The sequence below is a fragment of the Entelurus aequoreus genome, linkage group LG09 (genome assembly GCF_033978785.1).
Source record: "Entelurus aequoreus isolate RoL-2023_Sb linkage group LG09, RoL_Eaeq_v1.1, whole genome shotgun sequence".
In the NCBI taxonomy this organism is placed as follows: Eukaryota; Metazoa; Chordata; class Actinopteri; order Syngnathiformes; family Syngnathidae; genus Entelurus; species Entelurus aequoreus.
In genome coordinates this window covers 74,647,858-74,675,762 of record NC_084739.1, presented here as the reverse complement: position 1 = coordinate 74,675,762, position 27,905 = coordinate 74,647,858, and the positions used below count along the sequence as shown (strand labels likewise).

Genomic DNA, 27,905 nt, shown 5'->3' with positions numbered 1-27,905 from the left:
TTATGTTACCATTGTTTTTTTTTACGGTGAAATTCTGGCGACAGAGTGGCCAGATTTTGACCGTAAAATCTGTGGTTGTTTTTACGATGTATGACTGTAAAGAGACAAATGGTACAAGTCTTTTTTTACGGTAAAATTCTGGCGACAGCGGCCAATTTTTTACCATAAAATCTTTGACCGTGAAATCTCTTGTCATTCGTACAATGTACACATTCACGGATAACCTGATTTGAAACCGTAAGTCAATCAGATATTTATTTTTATTTTAACAAAAAAAGACGGTAAAGTGTAAAATATTTGTTACATGAAAGTAATACTTGATTATTACTGTTAAAAACTACTTTTCAAACTCAATGTATTCAAATGTAACCAACATTACATTAGTAACGTGAACATTATTGTTACAGATTCAAACAAAAGTCAAGCAGATATTTGAGTATTTTTATTCTAAGAAAAAAAATGTATGATATTTGTAACATTAAATAATATTGAATAGAAATGCATACAGTCGTGTATTTTTTTCTGTCAAAATGCAAAGAACCAAAAACATTTAATAAGATACTATTAATACACCAAATAATCAAATATTACTATATGGCATTGTGTACATAATCATTTAATCTTTAAAAACTGTATTTTTATATTTTAGTACAATGTGTATTTAACTTGCATGTGCAATTGTTTGATTTGTTATTTAAGTACATGGTTATATTTACCTATAGTCAAACACAGTGTTACTTTTCAAGCTGTGTGTAATTTTACAGTGGCCAAACATATTAATTATACTTGTTGAATAAAACCTCTGCTTTGTTTTAATGAATACTTAGGCCTGCTATGCTACTGTATTTTAATGTCGGTCATTATTGTGGTATTTGGTGGAAAAAGTTTGTTAGCCACGGCCTTAGAATACAGTACATAAAAATAAATACTTATTTGCTGGCATGTCGGATATAGCTAATAATAATACTGTGTAACATTTTCACTTTTGTAATCGATTACACTCCCAACATCAGTCATCTGAAGCATGGAAAGGATGAACTTGAACATTTCTTCCATATTCCTTTTTACTTGCCACCAGCTTTAGCTGCGATTCACCGAGTCATGCTTTTGAAAAATGCCGATGTCATTTTGTGGGAGGGTGAAATGATGGCAAAGAGCTGCAGTTTCTCCTCTGGATCTTCAGGTTGGAAGGTGTGTTGCTGGGAGAAGGCCTGCCTCGGCTTCGTCACAGCGCGCGGGCCAATCAGGAAAAAGCTTTCACGGGTCGCTAGGCAGAATGCTCGCCGGCAGCCAATCAGGTGGCCGGACCCGGGAGCCAAGGCTGACCGAGTGACAGCGTCAGAGTCCCGTGGAAAACATCACGAGAGTCTCCGTTAGAGACCCTGCACCATAACCGAGATGCCGAACAAAAGCAAGAAAGAGAAGGTGAGCCGATTAAGGCTTGGATATCTGAGAGAAACGTTAATTGTAGCGGTTGTGTCGTCATTTTACCGACATTGTCGCTCGCCGCTTTTAGCTAGCTCCTCTGCTCGGGCTATGCTAAGCTAACTACCCGCCGAAACATGACTCAGTATTTGGAGGATTAGTGGTCAGAATGGGGACTATTCGCTGTCCGCGGCAACGCGGAACCAAGTTACGGGTTGACGCGAACCAGCACAAGTTAGCCTTTAGCAAGCCAGGTGAAGTGATGATGTAATTTGGTGCTGTGACGTCACGCCAAGCTTCCCACCGTAACAACATTGTTTAATGCTCCACGTCTGTTAAAGGTTGAGCTTGCACTTTTTTAAAAGTCTTCTCCTCACAGCCAGAGCGGGAAGTAGTATCAAACACCTGAGCAGAAATGTTCAAATCAAGAATCCGCTTAATTGGCCAAAGTATGAGGTGGGAGTAGGAATTTCACTTGGCAGACCCTGGTCTCTCCTTCAATGTAAACAACAAATATTAACGATTAACTAAAAGTTCTTAAATTTGTTATATGTGCAAGGCTGATAAACAAAAGTGCAGTGGTGAATGGAGCAAAAGCAAAAAGATGACGAGGTGAGCATGAGTTAGTACATCAATCAATCACACTTTATTTAAAATGAACACAAAGTGCTTTACAGACTTAAAAACACACACACACAGTTGAATGCATGGCAGAGTACAGAGGAGCCAGGTGAAGAAACACTATCACAGTGCATCGACCATGGACTTAGGGTAGCCCTGAAGTGACGTGACTAGTTTTTTCACAGCTCGCTGTCCTTTGAAGGAACTTTTATTTTGTTTGCCAACAGGAAGTGAGTAAATGTGCCAAAAGCAGCCCAAAAAGTGCGGACGTCAACACTAACAAAGATGTCTCCGCTGACAAAGCTGACGAGGTGAGTGGGGTGCCTGCTGCCTGTGCACGCCACCGTGTGTTCTGCTCTTTAGACAACCGTGTGTGTGTGTGTGTGTTTGTGGCAGAGTATCAACAAGCGTCCCGGCGGCAGCGTGCCCCCTCCCACTCAGCTGCACAAGATCAAATATTGTGGAGGTCCTCAAGTGGTGAAGAAGGAGCGTCGTCACAGTTCGTCTCGCTTCAGTGTCAGCAGGAACCGAGAACTGCAGAAGCTCCCTGCTCTCAAAGGTACTCAACCCAGTCCTGGAACTGGACCTTAACCTGGTCCTAAACCCGGTCCAGGCAGATTCTGCTCCGAAAGGTACTAGAGATGGTCCTTAATCTGGACCTAAACCTGGTCCAGGCAGATTGTGCTTTGAAAGGTACTAAAGCTGGTCCTAACCCTGGTGCCAAACCTGGACCTAAACCTGGTCCAGGCAGATTGTGCTCTGAAAGGTACTAAACCCGGTCCTTAAACTGGACCTAAACCTGATCCTAAACCCGGTCCAGGCAGATTGTGCTTTGAAAGGTCCTAAACCTGGTCCCAAACCTGGTTCTTAACCTGGTCCAGGCAGATTGTGCTCTGAATGGTACTAAAGATGGTTCTCAAGCTGGTTCTTAACCTGGTCCAGGCAGATTGTGCTCTGAAAGGTCCTAAAGATGGCCCTAAACCTGGTCCTAAAGCTGGTCCAGGCAGATTGTGCTCTGAAAGGTACTCAAGATGGTCCTAAAACTGGACCTAAAACTGGTCCTAAACCCGGTCTAGGCAGATTGTGCTCTGAAAGGTACTAAACCCGGTCCTTAAACTGAACCTAAACATGGTCCAGGCAGATTGTGCTCTGAAACCTGATCCCAAACCTGGTCCTAAACCCGTTCCAGGCAGATTGTGCTCTGAAAGGTACTAATCCCAGTCCTTAAACTCGACCTAAATCTGGTCCTAAACCCGGTCCAGACAGATTGTGCTCTGAAACCTGGTCCAAAACCTAGTCCAGGCAGATTGTGCTCTGAAAGGTACTAAAGATGGTCCTCAAGCTGGTCCTTAACCTGGTCCAGGCAGATTGTGCTCTGAAAGGTCCTAAAGGTGGCCCTAAACCTGGTCCTAATGCTGGTCCAGGCAGATTGTGCTCTGAAAAGTACTAAAGATGGTCCTAAAACTGGACCTAACCCTGGTCCTGAACCTGGTCCAGGCAGATTTTGCTCTGAAAGGTACTAAACCCGGTCCTTAAACTGAACCTAAACCCGGACCAGGCAGATTGTGCTCTGAAAGGTACTAAAGCTGGTCCTAAACCTTGTCCCAAACCTGATACAGGCAGATTGTGCTCTGAAAGGTACTAAAGATGGCCCTCAAGCTGGTCCTTAACCTGGTCCAGGCAGATTGTGCTCTGAAAGATCCTAAAGGTGGCCCTAAAGCTGGTCCAGGCAGATTGTGCTCTGAAAGGTACTAAAGATGGCTCTAAAACTGGACCTAAACCTGGTCCTAAACCCGGTTCAGGCAGATTGTTCTCTGAGAGGTACTAAACAGTTCCTAAAACTGGACCCAAACCTGGTCCTGAACCCGGTACAGGCAGATTTTGCTCTGAAAGGTACTAAACCCGGTCCTTAAACTGGACCTAAACCTGGTCCTAAACCCGGTCCAGGCAGATTGTGCTCTGAAATGTACTAAACCTGGTCCTAAACCTGGTCCAGCCAGATTCTGCTCTGGAAAGGGATTAAACGCGGTCCTAAAACTGGACCTAAGCCTGATCCTGGCATATTGTGCTCTGAAAGGTACTAATGCTGGTCCTAAACCTGGTCCAGGCAGATTGTGCTCTGAAAGGTACTAAAGCTGGTCCTAAACCTGGTCCATCAAGACAAGTGTAGACTAAGTGTAAACATGTTTAGAGTTATTGAAGTGAGGACTGATGTGGACTTTAGTTAGTTTAGTGTTCTTTGATCATCTTCTAACATCATTCAAGCACTACATCTAAGCTTTCTTCTTCTTCTTCTTTTCCTTCTCATTCTCCTTCTCCATCTTCTTGTTCTTCTTCTCCTTCATCTTCTTCTTCTCTTCCATCTTCTCCTCCTTCTTCTTCTTCTCCCCCTTCATTTTCTTCTACTTCTTTTTCTCCTCCTTCTTCTTCTACTTCTTCTCCTCCTTCATCTTCTTCTTCTTCTCCTCCTTCATCTTCTTCTACTTCTTCTTCTCCTTCTTTTTCTCCTCCTCCATCATCATCTTCTTCTTCTTCTCTTCTCCTTTATCATTTTCTTCTCCATCTTTTTCCCGTGCTTTTTAATCTTCTGCTTCTTCTCCATCTTCTTTTTCTTTTTCTTCTCCTTCTGTTCTTCTTCCTCTTTTTCTTCTTTGTCTTCTCCTTCCTATTATTTTTATTCATTCTCTTGTTTTTCCTCTTTAATTTTCGTATTTTTCTTCCTCCTCGTCTTCTTTTTCTTCCTCATCTCCTTGTTCTTCTTTTTCGTCTTTCTCTTCCTTTTCTTTTTCTTCCCTCTTTTTCATTTTCATCCTCCTTCTTCTGCTGCTTCTTCTTTTTCTTCCTCTTTTTCTTTTTTCTTCATCTTCCGGTTTTCCTTCTTCTTTTTCTTTTCCTTCTTCATCCTCTTTCCTCTTCTTTTTTTCTGCCTCCTTGCTTCTTCCTTTTCCTCTTCTGCTTCTTTTTTGTCTTTTTCTTCTTCTGCTTCTTCTGCATCCTCTGCTCCTTCTTCTTCTGATTATTTTTCTTCTTCTGCTTCTTTTTTCTTCCTCTTTTACTTGTTCTACTCTTCTTCCTTCGCCTCTCTTTTTTTCTTTCTGTTCTTCCTCTTCCTCCTCTTCTTCTTCTTTTCCTCTGCTTTTTTCTCCGCTTTTTCCTTTGCTTTTCCCCCTCATCCGTTTCCTCTTCTGCATCCACTTCCTCTTCTTCCTCTGCTGTTTCTTTTCCTTCCCCCTCGCCTTCTGCTTCCTCTTTTGCTTCTTCCGCTTCTTTCTCTTCTTCCTCCTCTTCTTCTGCTGCTTTTCTCTTCCTCCTCCGCTCCCTCTTCTGCTTCCTTCCTTTTCATCCTTCTCTTCATCCTCCGCTTCCTCCTGACTTCCTCCTCTTCATCTTCCACTTCTTCTTGACTTCTTCCTCTTCCTCCTGGTTTCCTCCTCTTCCTCCTCCTATCGACCAGACGCTCCAGCGATGGATCGAGAGGATCTCTTCCTGCAGAAGTTGCAGCAGTGCTGCGTGCTCTTTGACTTTGTGAGCGACCCGCTGAGCGACCTGAAGTTTAAAGAAGTCAAGCGAGCAGGACTCCTGGAGATGGTGGACTACATCACGCACAACACGGACGTGCTCAGCGAATCCATCTACCCCGAGGCCGTTGTCATGGTGATCACACCTATCACGATATAACCATGCAATAAGGAAAACCCAAACTATCTTTATACCTGTACAAAAGTACATGTGTACTTAGTACTTAAACACATGAGGTACAAAAGTACATGTGTACGTAGTATTTAAACACATGAGGTACAAAAGTACATGTGTACGTAGTATTTAGGTACAAAAGTAAATGTGTACTTAGTACTTAAACACATGAGGTACAAAAGTAAATGTGTATGTAGTATTTAGGTACAAAAGTATATGTGTACATAGTATTTAAACACATGCGGTACCAAAGTACATGTGTACGTAGTATTTAGGTACATGTGTACGTAGTATTTATACAAAAGTCCATGTGTACGTAGTATTTAGGTGCAAAAGTCCATGTGTACGTAGTATTTAGGTACAAGTGTACTTAGTATTTATACAAAAGTCCATGTGTACATAGTATTTAGGTACAAAAGTACATGTGTATGTAGTATTTAGGTACAAAAGTACATGTGTATGTAGTATTTAGGTAAAAAAGTACATGTGTACGTAGTATTTAGGTACAAAAGTCCATATGTATGTAGTATTTAGGTAAAAAAGTACATGTTTATGTAGTATTTAGGTAAAAAAGTACATGTGTATGTAGTATTTAGGTACAAAAGTACATATGTACTTAGTATTTAGGTACTAAAGTACAAGTTTATGTAGTATTTAGGTAAAAAAGTACATGTGTACGTAGTATTTAGGTACAAAAGTACATGTGTACTTAGTATTTAGGTACTAAAGTACAAGTTTATCAATCAATCAATCAATGTTTATTTATATAGCCCTAAATCACAAGTGTCTCAAAGGGCTGTACAAGCCACAACGACATCCTCGGTACAGAGCCCACATACGGGCAAGGAAAAACTCACCCCAGTGGGACGTCGGTGAATGACTATGAGAAACCTTGGAGAGGACCGCATATGTGGGTAACCCCCCCCCTCTAGGGGAGACCGAAAGCAACGGATGTCGAGTGGGTCTGACATAACATTGTGAAAGTCCAGTCCACAGTGGATCCAACACATCAGCGGGAGTCCAGTCCACAGCGGGGCCAACAGGAAACCATCCCGAGCGGAGACGGGTCAGCAGCGCAGAGATGTCCCCAACCGATGCACAGGCTAGTGGTCCACCCGGGGTCCCGGCTCTGGACAGCCAGCACTTCATCCATGGCCACCGGACCTATGCGACTCCCCCTCGCAAGGGACAGGGGAGAAGAGGAGAGAAGAAAAGAAACGGCAGATCAACTGGTCTAAAAAAGGGGGGGTCTATTTAAAGGCTAGATTATACAAATGAGTTTTAAGATGGGACTTAAATGCTTCTACTGAGGTAGCATCTCTAACTGTTACCGGGAGGGCATTCCAGAGTACTGGAGCCCGAATAGAAAACGCTCTATAGCCCGCAGACTTTTTTTTGGCTCTGGGAATCACTAATAAGCCGGAGTTCTTTGAACGCAGATTTCTTGTCGGGACATATGGTACAATACAATCGGCGAGATAGGCTGGAGCTAAACCGTGTAATATTTTATACGTAAGTAGTAAAACCTTAAAGTCGCATCTTAAGTGCACAGGAAGCCAGTGCAAGTGAGCCAGTATAGGCGTAATATGATCAAACTTTCTTGTTTTTGTCAAAAGCCTTGCAGCCGCATTTTGTACCAACTGTAATCTTTTAATGCTAGACATAGGGAGGCCCGAAAATAATACGTTACAGTAATCGAGACGAGACGTAACGAACGCATGAATAATGATCTCAGCGTCGCTAGTGGACAAGATGGAACGAATTTTAGCGATATTACGGAGATGAAAGAAGGCCGTTTTAGTAACACTCTTAATGTGTGACTCAAACGAGAGAATTGGGTCGAAGATAATACCCAGATTCTTTACCGAGTCTCCTTGTTTAATTGTTTGGTTGTCAAATGTTAAGGTGGTATTATTAAATAGATGTTGGTGTCTAGCAGGACCGATAATCAGCATTTCCGTTTTCTTAGCGTTGAGTTGCAAAAAGTTAGCGGACATCCATTGTTTAATTTCATTAAGACACGCCTCCAGCTGACTACAGTCCGGCGTGTTGGTCAGCTTTAGGGGCATGTAGAGTTGAGTGTCATCAGCATAACAGTGAAAGCTAACACCGTACTTGCGTATGATGTCACCCAGCGGCAGCATGTAAATACTAAAGAGTGCAGGGCCAAGAACCGAACCCTGGGGAACTCCGCACGTTACCTTGACATAGTCCGAGGTCACATTGTTATGGGAGACGCACTGCATCCTGTCAGTAAGATAAGAGTTAAACCAAGACAAGGCTAAGTCTGACATACCAATACGTGTTTTGATACGCTCTAATAAAATATTATGATCGACGGTATCGAAAGCGGCGCTAAGATCAAGAAGCAGCAACATAGATGACGCATCAGAATCCATCGTTAGCAATAGATCATTAGTCATTTTTGCGAGGGCTGTCTCCGTAGAGTGATTTGCCCTGAAACCGGATTGAAAAGGTTCACAGAGATTGTTAGTCACTAAGTGTTCATTTAGCTGCTGTGCAACAGTTTTTTCGAGAATTTTGGAAATGTTTATGTAGTATTTAGGTACAAAAGTACATGTGTACTTAGTATTTAGGTACTAAAGTACAAGTTTATGTAGTATTTAGGTAAAAAAGTACATGTGTACGTAGTATTTAGGTACAAAAGTACATGTGTACTTAGTATTTAGGTACTAAAGTACAAGTTTATGTAGTATTTATACAAAAGTACATGTGTACCTAGTATTTAGGTACAAAAGTACATGTGTATGTAGTATTTAGGTGCAAAAGTACATGTGTACGTAGTATGTTGACAGTACGTAACAAGAGCCAACTTTGCCACAGTTTTCCATCAACTTGTTCCGGACTCTTCCTCCGTCCTCCAACCCGACAGGAGCCGAGTTCGACCCCGAGGAGGACGAGCCGACACTGGAGGCCGCCTGGCCACATCTGCAGGTCAGTTCCCACCCGGACACGTTTGGGGTCCTCAGGAAACCGATCCTGCAATTCTGGTCCACGTTGAAGTCCTGTTTTCTTGTGTCGCTGATACTTGACCTTCTTTGGGTTTTTATGTATTCAGCTGGTTTATGAATTCTTCCTTCGCCTGCTGGAGTCTCCAGACTTCCAACCCAACATCGCCAAGAAATACATGGACCAAAACTTTGTTATGTCGGTAAGATCTGAATGTTGAACTCTGAAGGTCCAACTGAGACTGCTGGACTGGCTTGGAATCTGACATCCGACTTGGACTCTGACATCCGACTTGGACTCTGTGGTCCGAATGTTGTTCTTACATCCGACTTGGACTCTGTGGTCCGAATGTTGTTCTTACATCCGACTTGGACTCTGTGGTCCGAATGTTGTTCTTACATCCAACTTGGACTCTGTGGTCCGAATGTTGTTCTTACATCCGACTTGGACTCTGTGGTCCGAATGTTGTTCTTACATCCAACTTGGGAGTCTGTGGTCCGAATGTTGTTCTTACATCCGACTTAGACTCTGAGGCCCGACTGGGACTCTGAGGTCCGACTGGGATTCTGAGGTCCGACTGGGATTCTGAGGTCCGACTTGGACTCTGCCATCTGACTTGGACTCTGACATCTGACTTGGACTCTGAGGTCCGACCGAGATTCTGAGGTCCGACCAGGACCCTGAGGCTGACTTGGACTCTGACAACCGACTTGGACTCTGACGTCCGACTGGGACTCTGAGGTCCGACTGGGACTCTGAGGTCCGACTGGGACTCTGACGTCCGACCCGGACTCTGAGTTCCAAATGGGACTCTGACATCCGACTTGGACTCTGACATCTGACTTGGACTCTGAGGTCTGACAACTACTCTGACTGTGACTCTTTGAAGCTGCTGGAGCTGTTTGACAGCGAGGACCCTCGTGAAAGAGACTTCTTGAAGACCATCCTGCACCGGATCTACGGCAAGTTCCTTGGCCTGCGCGCGTACATCCGTCGCCAGATCAACAACATCTTCTACAGGTCAGAAGCTTCAGAACCGAACCAATACCGAAGCCGCCGATCTGTCGCTGGCGTAACAAACTTGTTTCTGGGTCAGGTTCATCTACGAGACCGAGCATCACAACGGCATCGCTGAGCTGCTGGAGATCCTGGGGAGGTACGACACCGCACAGGCGCACTTTGACCCGACACCAGCACGACCTTTGACCCGTGCCACCTCTGTTTTAGTATCATCAACGGTTTTGCTCTGCCGCTCAAAGAAGAACACAAGATGTTTCTGATCCGAGTCCTGGTGCCGCTTCATAAGGTCAAGTCCCTCAGCGTCTACCACCCACAGGTGAGGTCAACTCAAAATCACTTTCCATCCTAGACTGGTTTACATGTGAATACTGTAGACCCCAAACTAGGGTACCAATTTAGGCACTGAGCAGTTTTAAGCTCCTTGTGTGTCTGTGTTGTGTTGTGTTATGAAAATGTCAACACAACACCTGTGCGCAGAATAACGGCATTACTTTTACTAGTAACAAGTAATCAAACTACTTTTACTAGTAATAAGTAATCTAACGACGGGACGGCGTGGCGAAGTTGGTAGAGTGGCTGTGCCAGCAATCGGAGTGTTGCTGGTTACTGGGGTTCAATTCCCACCTTCTACCTTCCTAGTCACGTCCGTTGTGTCCTTGGGCAAGACACTTCACCCTTTGCCTCTGATGGCTGCTGGTTAGCGCCTTGCATGGCAGCTCCCGCCATCAGTGTGTGAATGTGTGTGTGAATGGGTAAAATGTGGAAATACTGTCAAAGCGCTTTGAGTACCTTGAAGGTAGAAAAGCGCTATACAAGTATAACCAATTTATCATTTAATTACTTTTACTGTGGTTGTTTGTCAACAATACAGCGTCAGAAGCACAGAAGTTCAATGCAGGAAGTAATTTTTTACTCATGAAAGCAACAAGCCCTAAAAGGCAACATCACACAGCAAACAACACGTGTGCTGCTAGTACACACACACACATAGTGTACACACTACTACTTCAAGGGAATAATGAACAACAAATCAGTGATTGAAGGGACAATCTTGTAAACCTACAATGGTTTGTGGACAAGGAGACTACAGCCATGGAAGCACATTCAGTCCAGTGAAAAGCTTCAGGAGATCTGCCGTCGCTGCCAGTGTTCTGCTAAGCTACCACACACAGCTGAGCTAATGCTGCTGTGTTTAGGGGCCACAAAGGGCACCGCCTTTTAAAGGCGCACACACTCTGCTCTCATGAAACATCTTAACTGCGTATGCCAGATATCGAAAGGTTTTTTAATTTAGAGTAATACAATTATTACTTTCCCAAGTAATTCATTACATTTATTAAATAATAATTCTGTTAGAAATTCAAATAATCATTTGGCAAAGTAACGAGTAACTATAGTTACTTTTTAGAAGTAATTCTAAAGAGTAACTATAGTTACTTTTTAGAAGTAATTCTACAAACACTGCACAGCACACTTGACCTTCCAAAGCCAGACTCTAGTCCTCCAAGCTTGAAATCTTGCGTCAACAAACATGAGGCGTATCGATAAAATACTGATAGTATTGATACCAAGATTGGTATCGGATCGATACTTTGTTGTAGTTTCTCTTTTTTATGTCCTTTAAATGACTCGATTTTTGATGAAAACTACAACAAAGATGCACGTTACAATCAAACAGCTGTTGCGTAATAAGTACAATACTTACAGTATTAACACTATTTAGGTTCACTCCTGGAGACAACGTGAACACTGGCAAAACGAGATCAGGGGTGTCCAAACTTTGAAATGAAAAATCAAACCATTTAGATTTTTTCATTTCTTTCTTCAACCTTTATTTTAGGGCTCCCTTCAAGTTTGGTCCCGGGGACCCATAAGGGTCTTGTTCATAAAAAATGTTTTATATATAATTTTTTTAAATTAAAGCCTAAATATTTAGATTAAGTACAGGTCTATGTGTTGATATCACTTAAAAAAAAATGTTTATGCCCTTTTTGTTAAAACCTTGTTTGTTATGGTAAAAAGATGAAAAATATGTAATATTTTCCCCAAAAAAAATGTTCAAAGTGGAATATTTGATGTGAAGTAACTGGAGCCTTAAATAGGTCAATAGTTCATAACATAATTTATCAAAATTCATCAGTATTTTTTGAGCAATCCCAGTAAATTATTTGGCGATTCAAAAGGACCAAACTTTTTTTATTTTTTAACTTACAACCCTCAAAAAGTCTGTAGATCAACTTCAGATCTATCTGTCGATTATAAGTTTTTATTATTTTTTTCATGTTTTTTTTTGTTTGTTGTTTTATGCCTTTTTTGTCCCAAAAACTTATTTTTTTATGGCAAACAAAAAATATGGAGTATTTTTCCCCAACATTTCAAAATGGAATGTTTGATGGGAAGTAATTGGAGCCTTAAATAGGTCAATAATTCATAACAACATTGATTTTAAATCATTAGTATTTTTGAGCAACGACGTTTTTATTTTGAAATCCCACTAAAATTCTTAAGGATCCAAAATGTCCACCTTCTTAAGTGTTGAAAATAAATCACACATTATTATTATTTATTTTATTTTTATACTTTTTACTTTTTACTTTTTCTACCCTCAAATCTCCAGATCAACTTCAGATTTATCCGTCGATTATATGTTTTTATTATTTTATAATGTTTTGCTTTTTTTCATTATTATTTTTGAGCAATGACAGTTTTAAAGAAAAATCCCGCTAAAATTTTTAGGGATCCAAAAGGGCCACACTCTTAGTGTTAAAACTAAATCACACATTATTATTTTTTTACTTTTTTTTTTTACACTCATTTCTCCAGATCAACTTCAGATCTATCCGTCGATTATATGTTTTTATTAATTCATAATGGTTTTTTTTTTTCGTTATTATTTTTGAGCCATGACCGTTTTAAAGAATAATCCCACTAAAATTCTTAGGGATCCAAAAGGGCCACACTCTTAAATTTTGAAAATAAATCACATGTTATTATTTATTTAATTTTTTACTTTTTTTACTCTCAAATCTCCAGATCAACTTCAGATCAATCTGTCAATTATACGCTTTTATTATTTTATAATGTTTAGCTTTTTTTCATTATTATTTTTGAGCAACGACAGTTTTAAAGAAAAATCCCGCTAAAATTCTTGGAGATCCAAAAGGGCCACACTCTTAAGTGTTAAAACTAAATCACACATTATTTATATTTTTTTACTTTTTTTTTTTTTACACTCATTTCTCCAGATCAACTTCAGATCTATCCGTCGATTATATGTTTTTATTAATTTATAATGTTTTTTTTTTTCGTTATTATTTTTGAGCCATGACAGTTTTAAAGAAAAATCCCACTAAAATTCTTAGGGATCCAAAAGGGCCACACTCTTAAGTTTTGAAAATAAATCACATGTTATTATTTTTATTTATTTTTTACTTTTGATTTTGTTTACCCTCAAATCTCCAGATCAACTTCAGATCAATCTGTCAATGATACGCTTTTATTATTTTATAATGCTTTTTTTTTTTTTTTTTCATTTTTATTTTTTAACAATGAGAGTTTAAAAAAATAATAAAAACATCTCACTATAGTTCCAGAAGGGCCACCACACTCTTAAGTGGTAAAATAAATCACACATTATTATTTTTTTACTTTTTCTCTTTCTACCCTCAAATCTTTAGATCAACTTCAGATCTATCCGTCGATGATACGTTGTTATTATTATTTTGTAATGTTTTTTTTTTTCATAGTTATTTTTGAGCATACTTGCCAACCCTCCCGTTTTTAGCGGGAGAATCCCGGTATTCAGTGCCTCTCCCGACAACCTCCCGGCAGAGATTTTCTCCCGACAAACTCCCGGTATTCAGCCGGAGCTGGAGGCCACGCCCCCTCCAGCTCAATGCGGACCTGAGTGGGGACAGCCGTTCTCACGTCCGCTTTCCCAGCAGCTTGCCTGCCCAATGACGTCATAACATCTACGGCTTTTAGAGAGTAGAGTGCACAACAAGGAGAGAGAGTTCTTGGTTTCTTATGTGGGTTTATTGTTAGGCAGTTTCATTAACGTCCTCCCAGCGCGGTAACAACACACAACAGCAGTCACGTTTAGTCTACCGTAAAGCAGTTCGTCTGCCGTAAACAGCAATGTTGTGACACTCTTAAACAGGACAATACTGCCACCTACTGGATAGCCTGCAGAACACTGAAATTCAAGTATGTCTTTTATGTATATGTATAATAAAATAAAAAATAAAATAAAAATATATATATAGCTAGAATTCACTGAAAGTCAAGTATTTCATACATATATATATATATATATTATATATATATATATGAAATACTTGATTTGGTGAATTCTAGCTGTAAATATACTCTCCTCTTAACCACGCCCTTAGCCACGCCCCAACCCCCCACCTCCCGATATTGGAGGTCTCAAGGTTGGCAAGTATGTTTTTGAGCAATGACAATTTTTTTTTTTTTTAAATCCCACTAAAATTCTTAGGAATTCAGAAGGGCCACATTCTTAAGTGTTAAAAATAAATCAGAAATGATTTGTTTTCTTTACTTTTTACTTTTTTTTACCCTAAAATCTCCAGATCAACTTCAGATCTATCCGTCGATTGTACGTATTTATTATTTTATATTATTATTATTATAATTTTATTATAACATTGCAACTCTTCCTTGTTACATTTCACCTGTGTGCTCTTTTATTCCACTTTTATATGTTTTTTAATTTTTAATTTTTAAAAATAATATTTGTAGAATGAACGTCAGGCCAATAAAATAGCTTTGGGCACCCATGTTCTAAAAAAGGTGGCTACAATGCATTTTGTTGCTAGTTCCTGCACAATTCACGGAGAAATGCCTTCGAGGCGTCAGTGTTCCCCCACAGACAGATTGGTTTAATATTCAACATTATTTGGACAAAGACACTCTTAACACACCTCCGACCACAAGACAATCTTAGAAGAGATAATCGGGTCGGAAAGAGGAACAAAAACATCCCGGTTGTCTTTGGTGTACCCCGCTTAAGTTACTTCATGTTTGGGGAAAAGCAAATGGCGGCCAGTGGCGAGGTCACTCGGTGATGTGTGTGTTTGTGTCGCAGCTGGCGTACTGCGTGGTCCAGTTCCTGGAGAAGGACAGCAGCCTGACAGAACCAGTGAGTCCACTGTTACCATAGAAACCGTACGGGGAGCGTGCCCTCTAACCTCTGCCCTCTGCAGGTGATCATGGGGCTGCTGAAGTTCTGGCCCAAGACTCACAGTCCCAAGGAGGTGATGTTCCTCAACGAGCTGGAGGAGATCCTGGACGTCATCGAACCGGCCGAGTTCATCAAGGTCCAGGAGCCGCTCTTCAGACAACTGGCCAAGTGTGTGTCCAGCCCCCACTTCCAGGTATTGCACAACGTTGCAGCGATCCTCCTCCCCGAAAGTCATCACCGTGGTGACGTCACACCTTGTGCAGGTGGCGGAGCGTGCGCTCTACTACTGGAACAACGAGTACATCATGAGCCTGATCAGCGACAACGCCGCCAACATTCTTCCCATCATGTTTCCTGCGCTCTACAAGAACTCCAAGAGCCACTGGAACAAGTAACACACACACGTTTACACAAAGTCTGCATCAACTAAGATGATAGTAGAGCCGGGCGATACGGCTGAAAACTGTATCACGATATCAGTGTTTTATATCGGTTATTAGTATTTTTAATGACCTGTGGAGCAGCAGAAAAATACATATTATTGTAAATGTAACTTCCTCTGATTATAATCATTCAGCTATCAAGGCAAAAAGAAATGTCAACACAAGCATGGAAAACACTCAATGTCAACAAAATATTAAAATCACATTGAACATTTAAAAATAATCTCTTAAAAATTGGGAATATGTAACAAATACTTAATGAAGTGTAAGAAAATAGTGCAAAGTGTGAAAATGTATACATAGAGAAACCTGAGAAGAACTATTTTCTTTAGTGGCCAGAAGTTATGGCTGTGCTCTAAAGGGTGAGCGTGGCTAAGGTGGTGTGCTATTAGCGGTAGGGCTGGGCGATATGACTGAAAACTGTATCACAATATAAATTTTTTATATTGATCGATGTTAACTATTTTTTTATGTCCTTTTTAAGCCTGCCAATAAATACAGTGATCCAATTTCCAACTTACCAAGGCTGCTATTTATCAGCGGAGAGGTTGTCTGGTAGCCAGGTAGGATGAGCTGAGGTAACAATATATTTGAAGTAGATTTTAAGGTAGTTGCAGATTTGAGACACTAGATGGCAGTGGTGTGATAAGCTATTGAAGACTACACAGAGTAGTTTGACAAGCTACTCATTAAACGGACACACTGGAAGTGTCAGGATGTTGCCACACGTCTGCATTAACGCCAACAAAACTAAAGACAAGTTTCTGTTATTGACTTGATCTATCAAGATGTCACAAGTTCTCCTCGCACTCCATGCAGAGAATCCACAGCGAGACAGAAAGACGGCGCAACCTGATACTTCCTGTTTGCTGGGTTCCCAGAGCGCGAATGACTTTATGCAACGAACCTCGCTTCCGACCAAAAAATATAAATATGTATCGATTTTTTTACTGAACGCATCTTATATTGATATCGATGATGTGTCTATCACGATATATATTGATATCATTTTATTAGTCCAGCTCTAATTAGTGGTCTTGGTGGGGAGGAGTGCCTTGTGTCATTTACAGACCACGTTGGTCTGACTATGGTCCCAATTAAAGATGTCCGATAATATTGGACTGCCGATATAATCGGCCGATAAATGCTTTAAAATGTAATATCGGAAATTATCGGTATCGATTTCAAAAAGTAAAAGTTACGACTTTTTAAAACGCCGCTGTATGGAGGGGTACACGGACGTAGGGAGAAGTACAGAGCAGTTGCGTCTCCCAGTCATACTTGCCAACCCTCCCGATTTTCCCGGGAGACTCCCGAATTTCAGTGCCCCTCCTGAAAATCTCCCGGGGCAACCATTCTCCTGAATTTCTCCCGATTTCCAACCAGACAACAATATTTGGGGCGTGCCGGCCCCAATCACATAATATCTACGGTTTTTCACACACACAATTGAATGCAAGGCATTCTTGGTCAACAGCCATACAGGTCACACCGAGGGTGGCCGTATAAATAACTTTAACACTGTAACAAATATGCGCCACACTGTAAACCCACACCAAACAAGAATGACAAACACATTTCGGGAGAACATCCACACCGTAACATAACATAAACACAACAGAACAAATACCCAGAACCCCTTGCAGCACTAACTCTTCCGGGACGCTACAATATACACCTCCTGCTACCCCCTCCCCTCCCCCCAACTCAACCCCACCCCACCCAATCCCGCCCACCTCAACCTCCTCATGCTCTCTCAGGGAGAGCATGTCCCAAATTCCAAGCTCCTGTTTTGAGGCATGTTAAAAAAATAATGCACTTTTTGACTTCAATAATAAATATGGCAGTGCCATGTTGGCATTTTTTGTCCATAACTTGAGTTGATTTATTTTGGAAAACCTTGTTACATTGTTTAATGCATCCAGCGGGGCATCACAACAAAATTAGGCATAATAATGTGTTAATTCCACGACTGTATATATCGGTATCGGTTGATATCGAAATCGGTAACTAAGAGTTGGGGAATATCGGATATCGGCAAAAAAGCCATTATCGGACATCTCTAGTCCCAATGCAACAATTCAAAAACTCCAGAATCAACCAAACGTGATAATTGATACTGTCACCTGATTGGCTGTTAGCTTGTCACTCCCACTGATCAGTGATCACTTCCTGCGTTGCTCGGTTACCAGAGAGCGAGTGCCTTTGTTCACGCAACCAACCTTGCTTCTATACTTCCATTTTCTTCCCACCAAGAAGAAAAAAAACATTGTTTTATCGAACACATTGTTTTATTGACATCAATTACATGCTTACCTGTGTCTGTGTGTGTGTGTGTGTGTGTGTGTGTGTGTGTGTGTGTGTGTGTGTCTGTGTGTGTCTTGTGTGTGTGTGTGTGTGTGTGTGTGTGTGTGTGTGTGTGTGTGTGTGTGTGTGTGTGTGTGTGTGTGTGTGTGTGTGTGTGTGTGTGTGTGTGTGTGTGTGTGTGTGTGTGTGCGTGTGTGTGTGTGTGTGTGTGTGTGTGTCAGGACCATCCACGGCCTCATCTACAACGCTCTCAAACTTTTCATGGAGATGAACCAGAAGCTTTTTGACGACTGCACTCAACAGTACAAGAGCGACAAACACAAGTGAGACGACACGACGACACACAACTTCAACGTCTCACCGACGTGACCGCTTTTATTTCCCCGTGTGTTTAGGGAAAAACACAAGGTGAAGGAGAGAGAAGAAGTCTGGTTGAAACTGGAAGATCTGGCGAGACACAACCCTCAGGTGACCTGGCCTGTGTGTGTTTGTGTCATGTTCCTGCATGCACGGTGGACTCGTGGGTAACTTGTTGGCCTCACAGTCGGGAGATCGAGGGTTTGAGCGGTATTTTTCATGGTGCTGCGACTTCCTCCCACATTTTAAAAACATGACTGTTAAGATAATTGCACACTAAATTGTGTGAATGCTCGTTTGTTTATACGTGTCCTCCAAGTGACTTTCAACCTGGAACCTCGTCTAAAGTATTATAGGCTCCACCTTGGTGCAAGACAGCCAAACAATCCGGGTCACGGCACCAGTTGTTTGGATCCTCCCAGATTCTTTTATACTGAAACTGAATAAAGCGAGGTGACTAAAATCGAAGATGAACAATTTGTTCTCTACGAAGAAGTAAGAATGGGTACCTAATCCGGTACTATTTTGGCGGCGACTAATTCCAGCCAGTTCTACCGGGCACCAAATCACGTAAACTCTGACAGTGCTATGTTTTGGTGCCTCAGTAGCGCATGGAGTCACGCTGAGCTGCAGTGACTTGCTCACCCAAAGTCAGATAGGCTCCATTTCGCTGCAAGACAGTCAAAGAATCCGGGTCACGGCACCAGTTGTTTGGATCGTACCAGATAATTTTATTCTAAAGCAGTCTGAATAAAGCGAGGTGACTAAAATTGAAGATGAACAATTTATTCTCTACGAAGAAGTAAGAATGGGTACCTAATCCGGTACTTTTTTTGGTGGCGACTAAATCCAGCCGGTTCTACCGGGCACCGAATCACGTAAATTCTGACAGTGCTATGTTTTGGTGTCTGGGAAGGAAGTGGAGTCACGCCAAGCTGCCGTGACTTTTAGCGAGTAATGGGTGATTCACCGCCGCTCACCCAAAGTCAGATAGGCTCCATCTCGCTGCAAGATAGCCAAGTAATCCGGGTCACGGCACCAGTTGTTTGGATCGTACCAGATAATTTTATTCTAAAGCAGTCTGAATAAAGAGAGGTGACTAAAATCGAAGATGAACAATTTATTCTCTACGAAGAAGTAAGAATGGGTACCTAATCCGGTACTTTTTTGGTGGCGACTAAATCCAGCCGGTTGTACCGGGCACCGAATCACGTAAACTCTGACAGTGCTATGTTTTGGTGTCTGGGAAGGAAGTGGAGTCACGCCAAGCTGCCGTGACTTTTAGCCAGTAATGGGTGGTAAACCGCCGCTCACCCAAAGTCAGATAGGCTCCATCTCGCTGCAAGACAACCAAGTAATCCGTGTCACGGCATCAGTTGTTCGGATCCTACCAGGATATTTTATTATAAAGCAAGGTGACTAAAATCGAAGATAAACAATTTATTCTATACAAAGGAGTAAGGATGGGTCCCTAATCCGGTACTTTTTTGGCAGCAACTAATTCCAGCTGGTTCTACCGGGCACCGATTCACGTAAACTCTGACGGTGCTATGTTTTGGTGCCTCGGTAGCGCGTAGAGACACGCCAAGCTGCCGTGACTTTTAGCGAGTAATGGGTGATTCACCGCCGCTCACCCACAGTCAGATAGGCTCCATCTCGCTGCAAGATAGCCAAGTAATCCGGGTCACGGCACCAGTTGTTTGGATCGTACCAGATAATTTTATTCTAAAGCAGTCTGAATAAAGCGAGGTGACTAAAATCGAAGATGAACAATTTATTCTCTACGTAGAAGTAAGAATGGGTACCTAATCCGGTACTTTTTTGGTGGCGACTAAATCCAGCCGGTTCTACCGGGCACCGAATCACGTAAACTCTGACAGTGCTATGTTTTGGTGTCTGGGAAGGAAGTGGAGTCACGCCAAGCTGCCGTGACTTTTAGCCAGTAATGGGTGGTAAACCGCCGCTCACCCAAAGTCAGATAGGCTCCATCTCGCTGCAAGACAACCAAGTAATCCGTGTCACGGCATCAGTTGTTCGAATCCTACCAGGATATTTTATTATAAAGCAAGGTGACTAAAATCGAAGATAAACAATTTATTCTATACAAAGGAGTAAGGATGGGTACCTAATCCGGTACTTTTTTGGCAGCAACTAATTCCAGCTGGTTCTACCGGGCACCGATTCAAGTAAACTCTGACGGTGCTATGTTTTGGTGCCTCGGTAGCGCGTAGAGACACGCCAAACTGCCGTGACTTTTAGCGAGTAATGGGTGATTCACCGCCGCTCACCCAAAGTCAGATAGGCTCCATCTCGCTGCAAGATAGCCAAGTAATCCGGGTCACGGCACCAGTTGTTTGGATCGTACCAGATAATTTTATTCTAAAGCAGTCTGAATAAAGCGAGGTGACTAAAATCGAAGATGAACAATTTATTCTCTACAAAGAAGTAAGAATGGGTACCTAATCCGGTACTTTTTTGGTGGCGACTAAATCCAGCCGGTTCTACCGGGCACCGAATCACGTAAACTCTGACAGTGTTATGTTTTGGTGTCTGGGAAGGAAGTGGAGTCACGCCAAGCTGCCGTGACTTTTAGCGAGTAATGGGTGGTAAACCACCGCTCACCCAAAGTCAGATAGGCTCCATCTCGCTGCAAGATAGCCAAGTAATCCGGGTCACGGCACCAGTTGTTTGGATCGTACCAGATAATTTTATTCTAAAGCAGTCTGAATAAAGCGAGGTGACTAAAATCGAAGATGAACAATTTATTCTCTACGAAGAAGTAAGAATGGGTACCTAATCCGGTACTTTTTTGGTGGCGACTAAATCCAGCCGGTTCTACCGGGCACCGAATCACGTAAATTCTGACAGTGCTATGTTTTGGTGTCTGGGAAGGAAGTGGAGTCACGCCCAGCTGCCGTGACTTTTAGCCAGTAATGGGTGGTAAACCGCCGCTCACCCAAAGTCAGATAGGCTCCATCTCGCTGTAAAACAACCAAGTAATCCGTGTCACGGCACCAGTTGTTCGGATACTACCAGGATATTTTATTATAAAGCGAGGTGACTAAAACCGAAGATGAACAATTTATTCTATACAAAGGACTAAGGATGGGTATCTAATCCGGTGCTTTTTTGGTGGTGACTAAATCCAGCCGGTTCTACCGGGCAGTGATTCACATAAACTCCGACTGCTATGTTTTGGGGCCCGGTAGCGCGTGGAGTCACGCCCAGCTACCGTGACTTTTAGCCAGTAATGGGTGGTACACCGCCGCTCACCCAAAATCAGATAGGCTCCATCTTGCTGCAAGATGGCCAAATAATCCGGGTCACGGCACCAATTGTTCGGATCCTACCAGATTATTTTATACTGAAGCTGTCTGAATAAAGCGAGTGTGACTAGAATTGAAGATGAACAATTTATTATCTACGAAGAAGTAGGGATGGGTACTGAATACGGTACTTTTTTGGCACCGATTCACGTAAAATTCCACGGTGCCATGTTTCTGTGCCTGGCATGCTACTCATTAGCATTAGGGATTTTGACACCTTCAAATGTGTTAATGAAAACTACAACTAAGATGCACGTTTGTAATAGGTACAATACTTACTGTATTAACACTTTGTCAGGCGCAACTTGAGACAGCAGGGACTGACTAACCACCACAAGAAAAATGGTCGCTCTTCACACATCCTTTTGTCCATCTTGCAGCGAGATCAAAACACAACTCATCTTGTGTTTGTGTTCCTTCGCAGAGCAATAAACTCCTCCCTCTGCGACCCGGACTCCTCCCACAGGAAGCGGTCAGTTCTTTTGAGTGGTTGCTTGTGTCTCCAGTGGCATACCTGCGTCACTGCACTTAGTAATAAGTTCACTGTCTACATTTTGACGGTGCCATGTAGAAATGATGCAATGTTTACCTGCTTCTTTGCCGCCCCTATGGGTTGCTGCTTCTAATACTATGTGTCAGTACGCAGGTGCGCCAATCGAGACACAGCGGATGCGTAACATGTTGTTATACTTCATGTTCTGATGTGTGTATAGCTGGCGTCGTGCTCAGCAAGTGTGGAGGCAGACGTTCCAACACTGGAGGACATTCAACTGTTAAAGAAGACTGTGGAGAGCCAAGCAGTACTGGTAAAAATAAATATATACTGTATATTAATATATATATATATATATATATGTGTGTATGTATAAATGTGTATACATAGTGTATGTGTGTATATATATATGTATACAGATGCACATATATTTATGTCTATATATATATATATATACACACACATATATGTATATAGATGCACATACACTACCGTTCAAAAGTTTGGGGTCACCCAAACAATTTTGTGGAATAGCCTTCATTTCTAAGAACAAGAATAGACTGTCGAGTTTCAGATGAAAGTTCTCTTTTTCTGGCCATTTTGAGCGTTTAATTGACCCCACAAATGTGATGCTCCAGAAACTCAATCTGCTCAAAGGAAGGTCAGTTTTGTAGCTTCTGTAACGAGCTAAACTGTTTTCAGATGTGTGAACATGATTGCACAAGGGTTTTCTAATCATCAATTAGCCTTTTGAGCCAATGAGCAAACACATTGTACCATTAGAACACTGGAGTGATAGTTTCTGGAAATGGGCCTCTATACGCCTATGTAGATGTTGCACCAAAAACCAGACATTTGCTGCTAGAATAGTCATTTACCACATTAGCAATGTATAGAGTGTATTTCTTTAAAGTTAAGACTAGTTTAAAGTTATCTTCATTGAAAAGTACAGTGCTTTTCCTTCAAAAATAAGGACATTTCAATGTGACCCCAAACTTTTGAACGGTAGTGTATATATATATATATACATATATACATATATGTATATATATATATATATATATATATATATATATATATATATATATATATATATATATATATATATATATATATATATATATATAAAATTTAATTTTTTTCCCCCCCACCTTCTACCTTCCTAGTTACGTCCGTTGTGTCCTTGGGCAAGACACTTCACCCTTTGCCTCTGATGGCTGCTGGTTAGCGCCTTGCATGGCAGCTCCCGCCATCAGTGTGTGAATGTGTGTGTGAATGGGTAAATGTGGAAATACTGTCAAAGCGCTTTGAGTACCTTGAAGGTAGAAAAGCGCTATACAAGTATAACCCATTTATCATTATCATTTATAAAATTTTATGTTTTGGCAGTGCAAGGAGCCAATGAAAACAAAGGTGTCCTGATAAAACTGTTTAACTTGTCGATTTTTTAGCCTTGAGCGTTGGCAATACTGATTCGGATCCGATATCACCACAAAATGTATTATTTAGTAGATAGATAGATAGTACTTTGATTCCTTCAGGAGAGTTCCCTCAGGAAAATTCAAATTCCAGCAGCAGTGTACAAAATTGAGATCGAATTTAAAAAGTAAATAATGGGGGTATAAATGGAAACAAAATAGAAAAATATTACAATAGAATAAAAATAAAAAGCAACAATGACATTAAAAATATAACAGTAAAATAAGAATATAACAAGAGAAACTAGGCAGTAGTGACCATGTTATGAAAAAGTATTGCACTGTTATTGTTTTGCATCCCCAGTCTAATGGCGTGTGGGACAAAGGAGTTTTTTAGTGTATTACTCCTGCACTTGGGAAGTGCAGGACTAAGTAGTGTGGAATGTTAGAAAAGAACAATGTTAGCTATGAGAAACTAACTATTTATTATTAACCGTCTGGAATGGGACTTACGCTGTCTTTCAGTTGAAGTGGAGTGGGAATAGTTGTTTTGGCCACACGGAGTGGTCTCAAAAATTCATGAAGTTAAGCTCATGATGCAGTAAGTTGAATGATGCGGACACGTTTGTTACTGGATACTTTTTAATACACTTCTGCTTTGGAGACTTTGTATGTGTAAGTAATCCATCCATTTTCTACTGCTTGTCTCTTTTGGGGTCGCGGGGGGTGCTGGAGCATATGTAACTATAATTATTTGATGCTTGTTTGTATTGACAAATGTGCTGTTTTATTCTTCAATAATTATTACGTATGTCTAGCGTGTGTGCTATCGTGTGCTTAGCTGTTGCGTAGCTGCTAGCTCCTTGTAGCCTTTTGTAAATGACTTGAGTCAAATAAAATACATTTGTGCATATTTGAGGACATTTAGATGTTAACTGGCTGTCTAGCTTTTCACAAGTAAACACCCTGAAGGACTGCTTGTATCGCACATGATATCACACACAAGTAAACATGCTGCAGGGCTGCTTGTATCGCACGTGATATCACACACAAGTAAACAGGCTGCAGGGCTGATGTATCGCACGTGATATCACACACAAGGAAACAGGCTGCAGGGCTGCTTGTATCGCACGTGATATCACACACAAGTAAACCGGTTGCAGGACTGCTTGTATCGCACGTGATATAATTTTTTCTGATACCAGACCAATATCAATTTTGGATCAGGACACACAAAATGTCCGCCTGTGAGCGGCGTGATGACATGATGTGTTTGTGGTCAGGTTGTGAAAGACGCCAAGAAGGACAAGGTGGTGATGAGGAGGAAGTCGGAGCTTCCACAGGACGTTTACACCATCAAAGCTCTGGAGGCGCACAAGAGGGCCGAGGAGTACCTGACAGCCAATCAGGAGGCGCTCTGACTGAGGGAGGCGGTCCGAGACGCCGCCGCCGCCAGCTTCCCGGCGTTAAGGTCGTCGCGGAGGAAGTCGACTCGAGCGCCAAGCCGCTAAGCTCCGCCCCCCTTGTGGCGGAGCCACTCGGCAAGCTACGATACGTGCGAGGATGGTAGGCCACGCCCACTTGCAGCCGTCTCTGGCTGGAGTCGACTTCATGTGCGTCCGTGTAGTCACGTGACATCGTTTCAAGTCGCCGGGACCAGGATCACTTGTTTTTTCAACCTCACCCCACCAGGGGGCGGTCTCAGCACACCCCCTTGTGGCCGTGCGCTCTTACTACAACCGGCTGTCAAGTCGTCCACTAGGTGTCACATGACCTCCACGTCAGATCCTTGGAACACAAACAGCGGAGGTTCCGAATCTGGTTTTTTTTCGCCGCCGCAGCTCCAATAAAAACATCCAGAATATTGTACACACGTTTGTCCAGGAGAAAGAAACCGTCTTCTTTATTTATTGTCGCTAATCGCCATCAAAGTCGAAACAAAACCCTCACCTGCAAATCACCCGATGCTGAACGTCTCACACACAACGATACAAATACACTGAGACAGGGGCGTCCGCACTACGGCCCGCCGTACGTCACGAGGTTAAAAGGAAAACTGGACTGCCATCTTGTGGCCAAAGGGAGTAATTCAGTTGAATGACCATGAACATTGAAGTGTACACAGCACAGCATTTTTAGTTATGACCCAATCCAAACTACCTTTTCCACTCGTAGTGCACAAAAAGTCGACACACATGGTCACACGCAACCTTTTCCACTCATAGTGCACAAAAAGTCAACACACAACACCAGATGCTCACTGAACGTTGTGGATATTACAAAAAAAAAATCAATTGACATCCACTGCAATGCATGATGGGAAAAATGCTAAACACTCCACACTTATCCATGTTTGGCACATTTTAGCTGCTTGATTACAAAACTTTAAAAGGTGGTCGTCACAGAAGTAAACAAGGTACAAGTCGAAATTTCACAAATATTAATTGTATATCCATTATAACAGGGTGCCCAAAAGCAGAGTAACTAGTAAAGTAAATGGACTCCTACTTTGTTAAATTCCGTGACCACCTCCCTAAAGTTTTATCAATCAGCTAAAATGTGCCAAATGTGGATAAGTGTGGAGAGAGTGTTTTGCATTTTTCCCATCACGCCTTGCAATGATTTAAATTGGTGTGAATGTTTTTACGGTTTTTGGACATTTTCTCTAATATCCACAAAGTTCGGTGAACAGTTTGTGTTAGTTGCTTTTTTTTTTTTGCACCATGACTAGGGAAGGTTGTTTGGAATGGGTCATATAATGCTGTTCTTTTATTCCTAACTTCTTTCAAGTGTCATTGATCCAATTTACTTGTATTTACCACAAGATGGCAGCAAATAAGTAGCAATCAATAGCCACCTGGTATTTTAGATGAATTAGAAAGCACTCCGCCACGCTTTGATGAACTTATGTCAATTTGCAGGCCGTAGTTTGGACACAACTGCACTTTAATATACATATTTATAAATATATACACATATGTAGGGGCTAAATACATATGTGTATATATAATTTGACTTTACTTGCTTTCGGCCCCCGTAAAAAGGTTTTAGCCCAATGCGGCCCCCAGGTCAAAAAGATAGGACACCCCGCTTTAAGACTTTCACAAAAGGTGACATTTGAGGAATGATTTGACATTTTGTCAGAGAAATCCATCCTCACAAATGTGCTTTGGTAACATTGCCGTCCTGACGCCGACTCGGGTCCACTCAGGTGTTGTTGAAGCGCGTACGCTGGCGGCTCTGCAGGGTGCGCTGCACGACGTCCCGCCACTGGTCGTCAGAGATCTCCTGGGCCCACGGCGGGACGGCCAGCGACGGCAGCGCCACCGTCGCCATGGCGCTCTTCACCAGCTCCACGTGAGCTGTGCAGGAAGTGGCGTCAAGACGTTAGCGGCGACAAAGTTGCGAGACGTCGAAGCGTTCTAGTCGACCTGGTGGAGGTCTCATACCTTCGTCCATTGGAATGGAGGCGTTGCTTCTCTCTGCCGCCGCCCCTACCGGGTCCTCCTCCTCATCGCTGTCGGGGGGCGGGGCTTCAGGGAGGTGAAGGCCCATCACCTGCAGGTAAGGAAGAAAAAAAAGTTAATATAATTTTTTTTAAATCTGTGTTTTTCAAGATAGTTTTTTTTTACAAACAATAAATATGCTAATATGCTATTGCCTCTCACGCGCCCCACAGGGGCCACAATTTTTTTTACACCCCCCAAAGTTGATTCTTTTATCTGTGTGTTTCAAGATAGTTCTTTACCATCACTAAAGATTTTCACCACTCACACCTAAAGTTAATGGTTTTTTTTTTATCCGTGTGTTTTACAATAACTATTTACCAACACTAAATATGCTACTGCCTCTCACGCCCCCTTTCCCTGGACATCTTTTTACGCCACCCACAGGGGTCAGAATTTTTTCAACCCCCCCTTCGAAGTTAATGATTATTTTTTTAATCTGTGTTTTAAGATAATTCTTTAAAAAACACTAAAGATGCTAAAACACTTTTGCCTCCCACGCCCCCCCCCCAGGGGCCAGAATTATTTTACGCCCCCCTACTTTAATGATAGTTTTTTTATCTGTGTTTCAAAATAGTTATTTACCAACACTGAAGATGCTAACACGCTATTGCCTCTCACGCTCCCCCCCCCGTCCCCCCGTCCCCCAGAGTTTTTTTTTTTTTTTTAATCTGTGTTTCAAGATAGTTGTTTACCAACACTAAAGATGCTAATACGCTATAGCCTCTCACACCCCCCTACAGGGGCCAGAATTATTTTTATGCCCCTCCCCCCGAAGTTAATGATTATTTTTGTATCTGTGTGTTTCCAGATAGTTGTTTACCAACACTAAAGATGCTAACACGCTATTGCCTCTCACGCCCCCCTACAGGGGCAAGAATTTTTTGCATGCCCCTCCCCCCCGATGTTAATGATTATTTTTGTATCTGTGTTTCCAGATAGTTCTTTACCAACACTAAGGATGCTAACACACTATTGCCTCTCACACCCCCACATTGGCCAGATTTTTTTTTACACCACCCACACCCTGAAGTTAATGATTATTTGTTTATCTGTGTGTTTCGAGATAGTTGTTTCCAACACTAAAGATGTTAATACGCTATTGCCTCTCACACCCCCCTAC

The 27,905-nt window shown here is 42.0% G+C and overlaps 2 protein-coding genes across 2 annotated transcripts in view; one reads left to right on the top strand and one right to left on the bottom strand.

The window, feature by feature from the left end:
- The first annotated feature begins 1,265 nt into the window (after nt 1-1,265).
- On the top strand, nt 1,266-25,208 carry ppp2r5d (protein phosphatase 2, regulatory subunit B', delta). Its single transcript, XM_062059358.1, has 17 exons — nt 1,266-1,425; nt 2,274-2,357; nt 2,443-2,605; nt 5,501-5,700; nt 8,584-8,694; nt 8,819-8,911; nt 9,599-9,729; nt 9,806-9,865; nt 9,937-10,045; nt 14,837-14,890; nt 14,955-15,125; nt 15,196-15,323; nt 17,904-18,005; nt 18,078-18,150; nt 21,790-21,837; nt 22,079-22,171; nt 24,560-25,208. Exons 1-17 carry the CDS (start codon nt 1,399-1,401, stop codon nt 24,695-24,697), a joined length of 1,785 nt encoding a protein of 594 aa, XP_061915342.1. The 5' UTR covers nt 1,266-1,398; the 3' UTR covers nt 24,698-25,208.
- Nucleotides 25,152-27,905, bottom strand: part of mea1 (male-enhanced antigen 1) — a 4,556-nt gene continuing 1,802 nt past the window's right edge. The window contains exons 3-4 of the mRNA XM_062059361.1: nt 26,726-26,834; nt 25,152-26,638 (exon numbers count right to left, since the gene is read on the bottom strand). Coding sequence (XP_061915345.1) covers nt 26,484-26,638; nt 26,726-26,834 — 264 coding nt within the window. The 3' untranslated portion in view covers nt 25,152-26,483. The remainder of the gene's footprint in view (nt 26,639-26,725; nt 26,835-27,905) is intronic.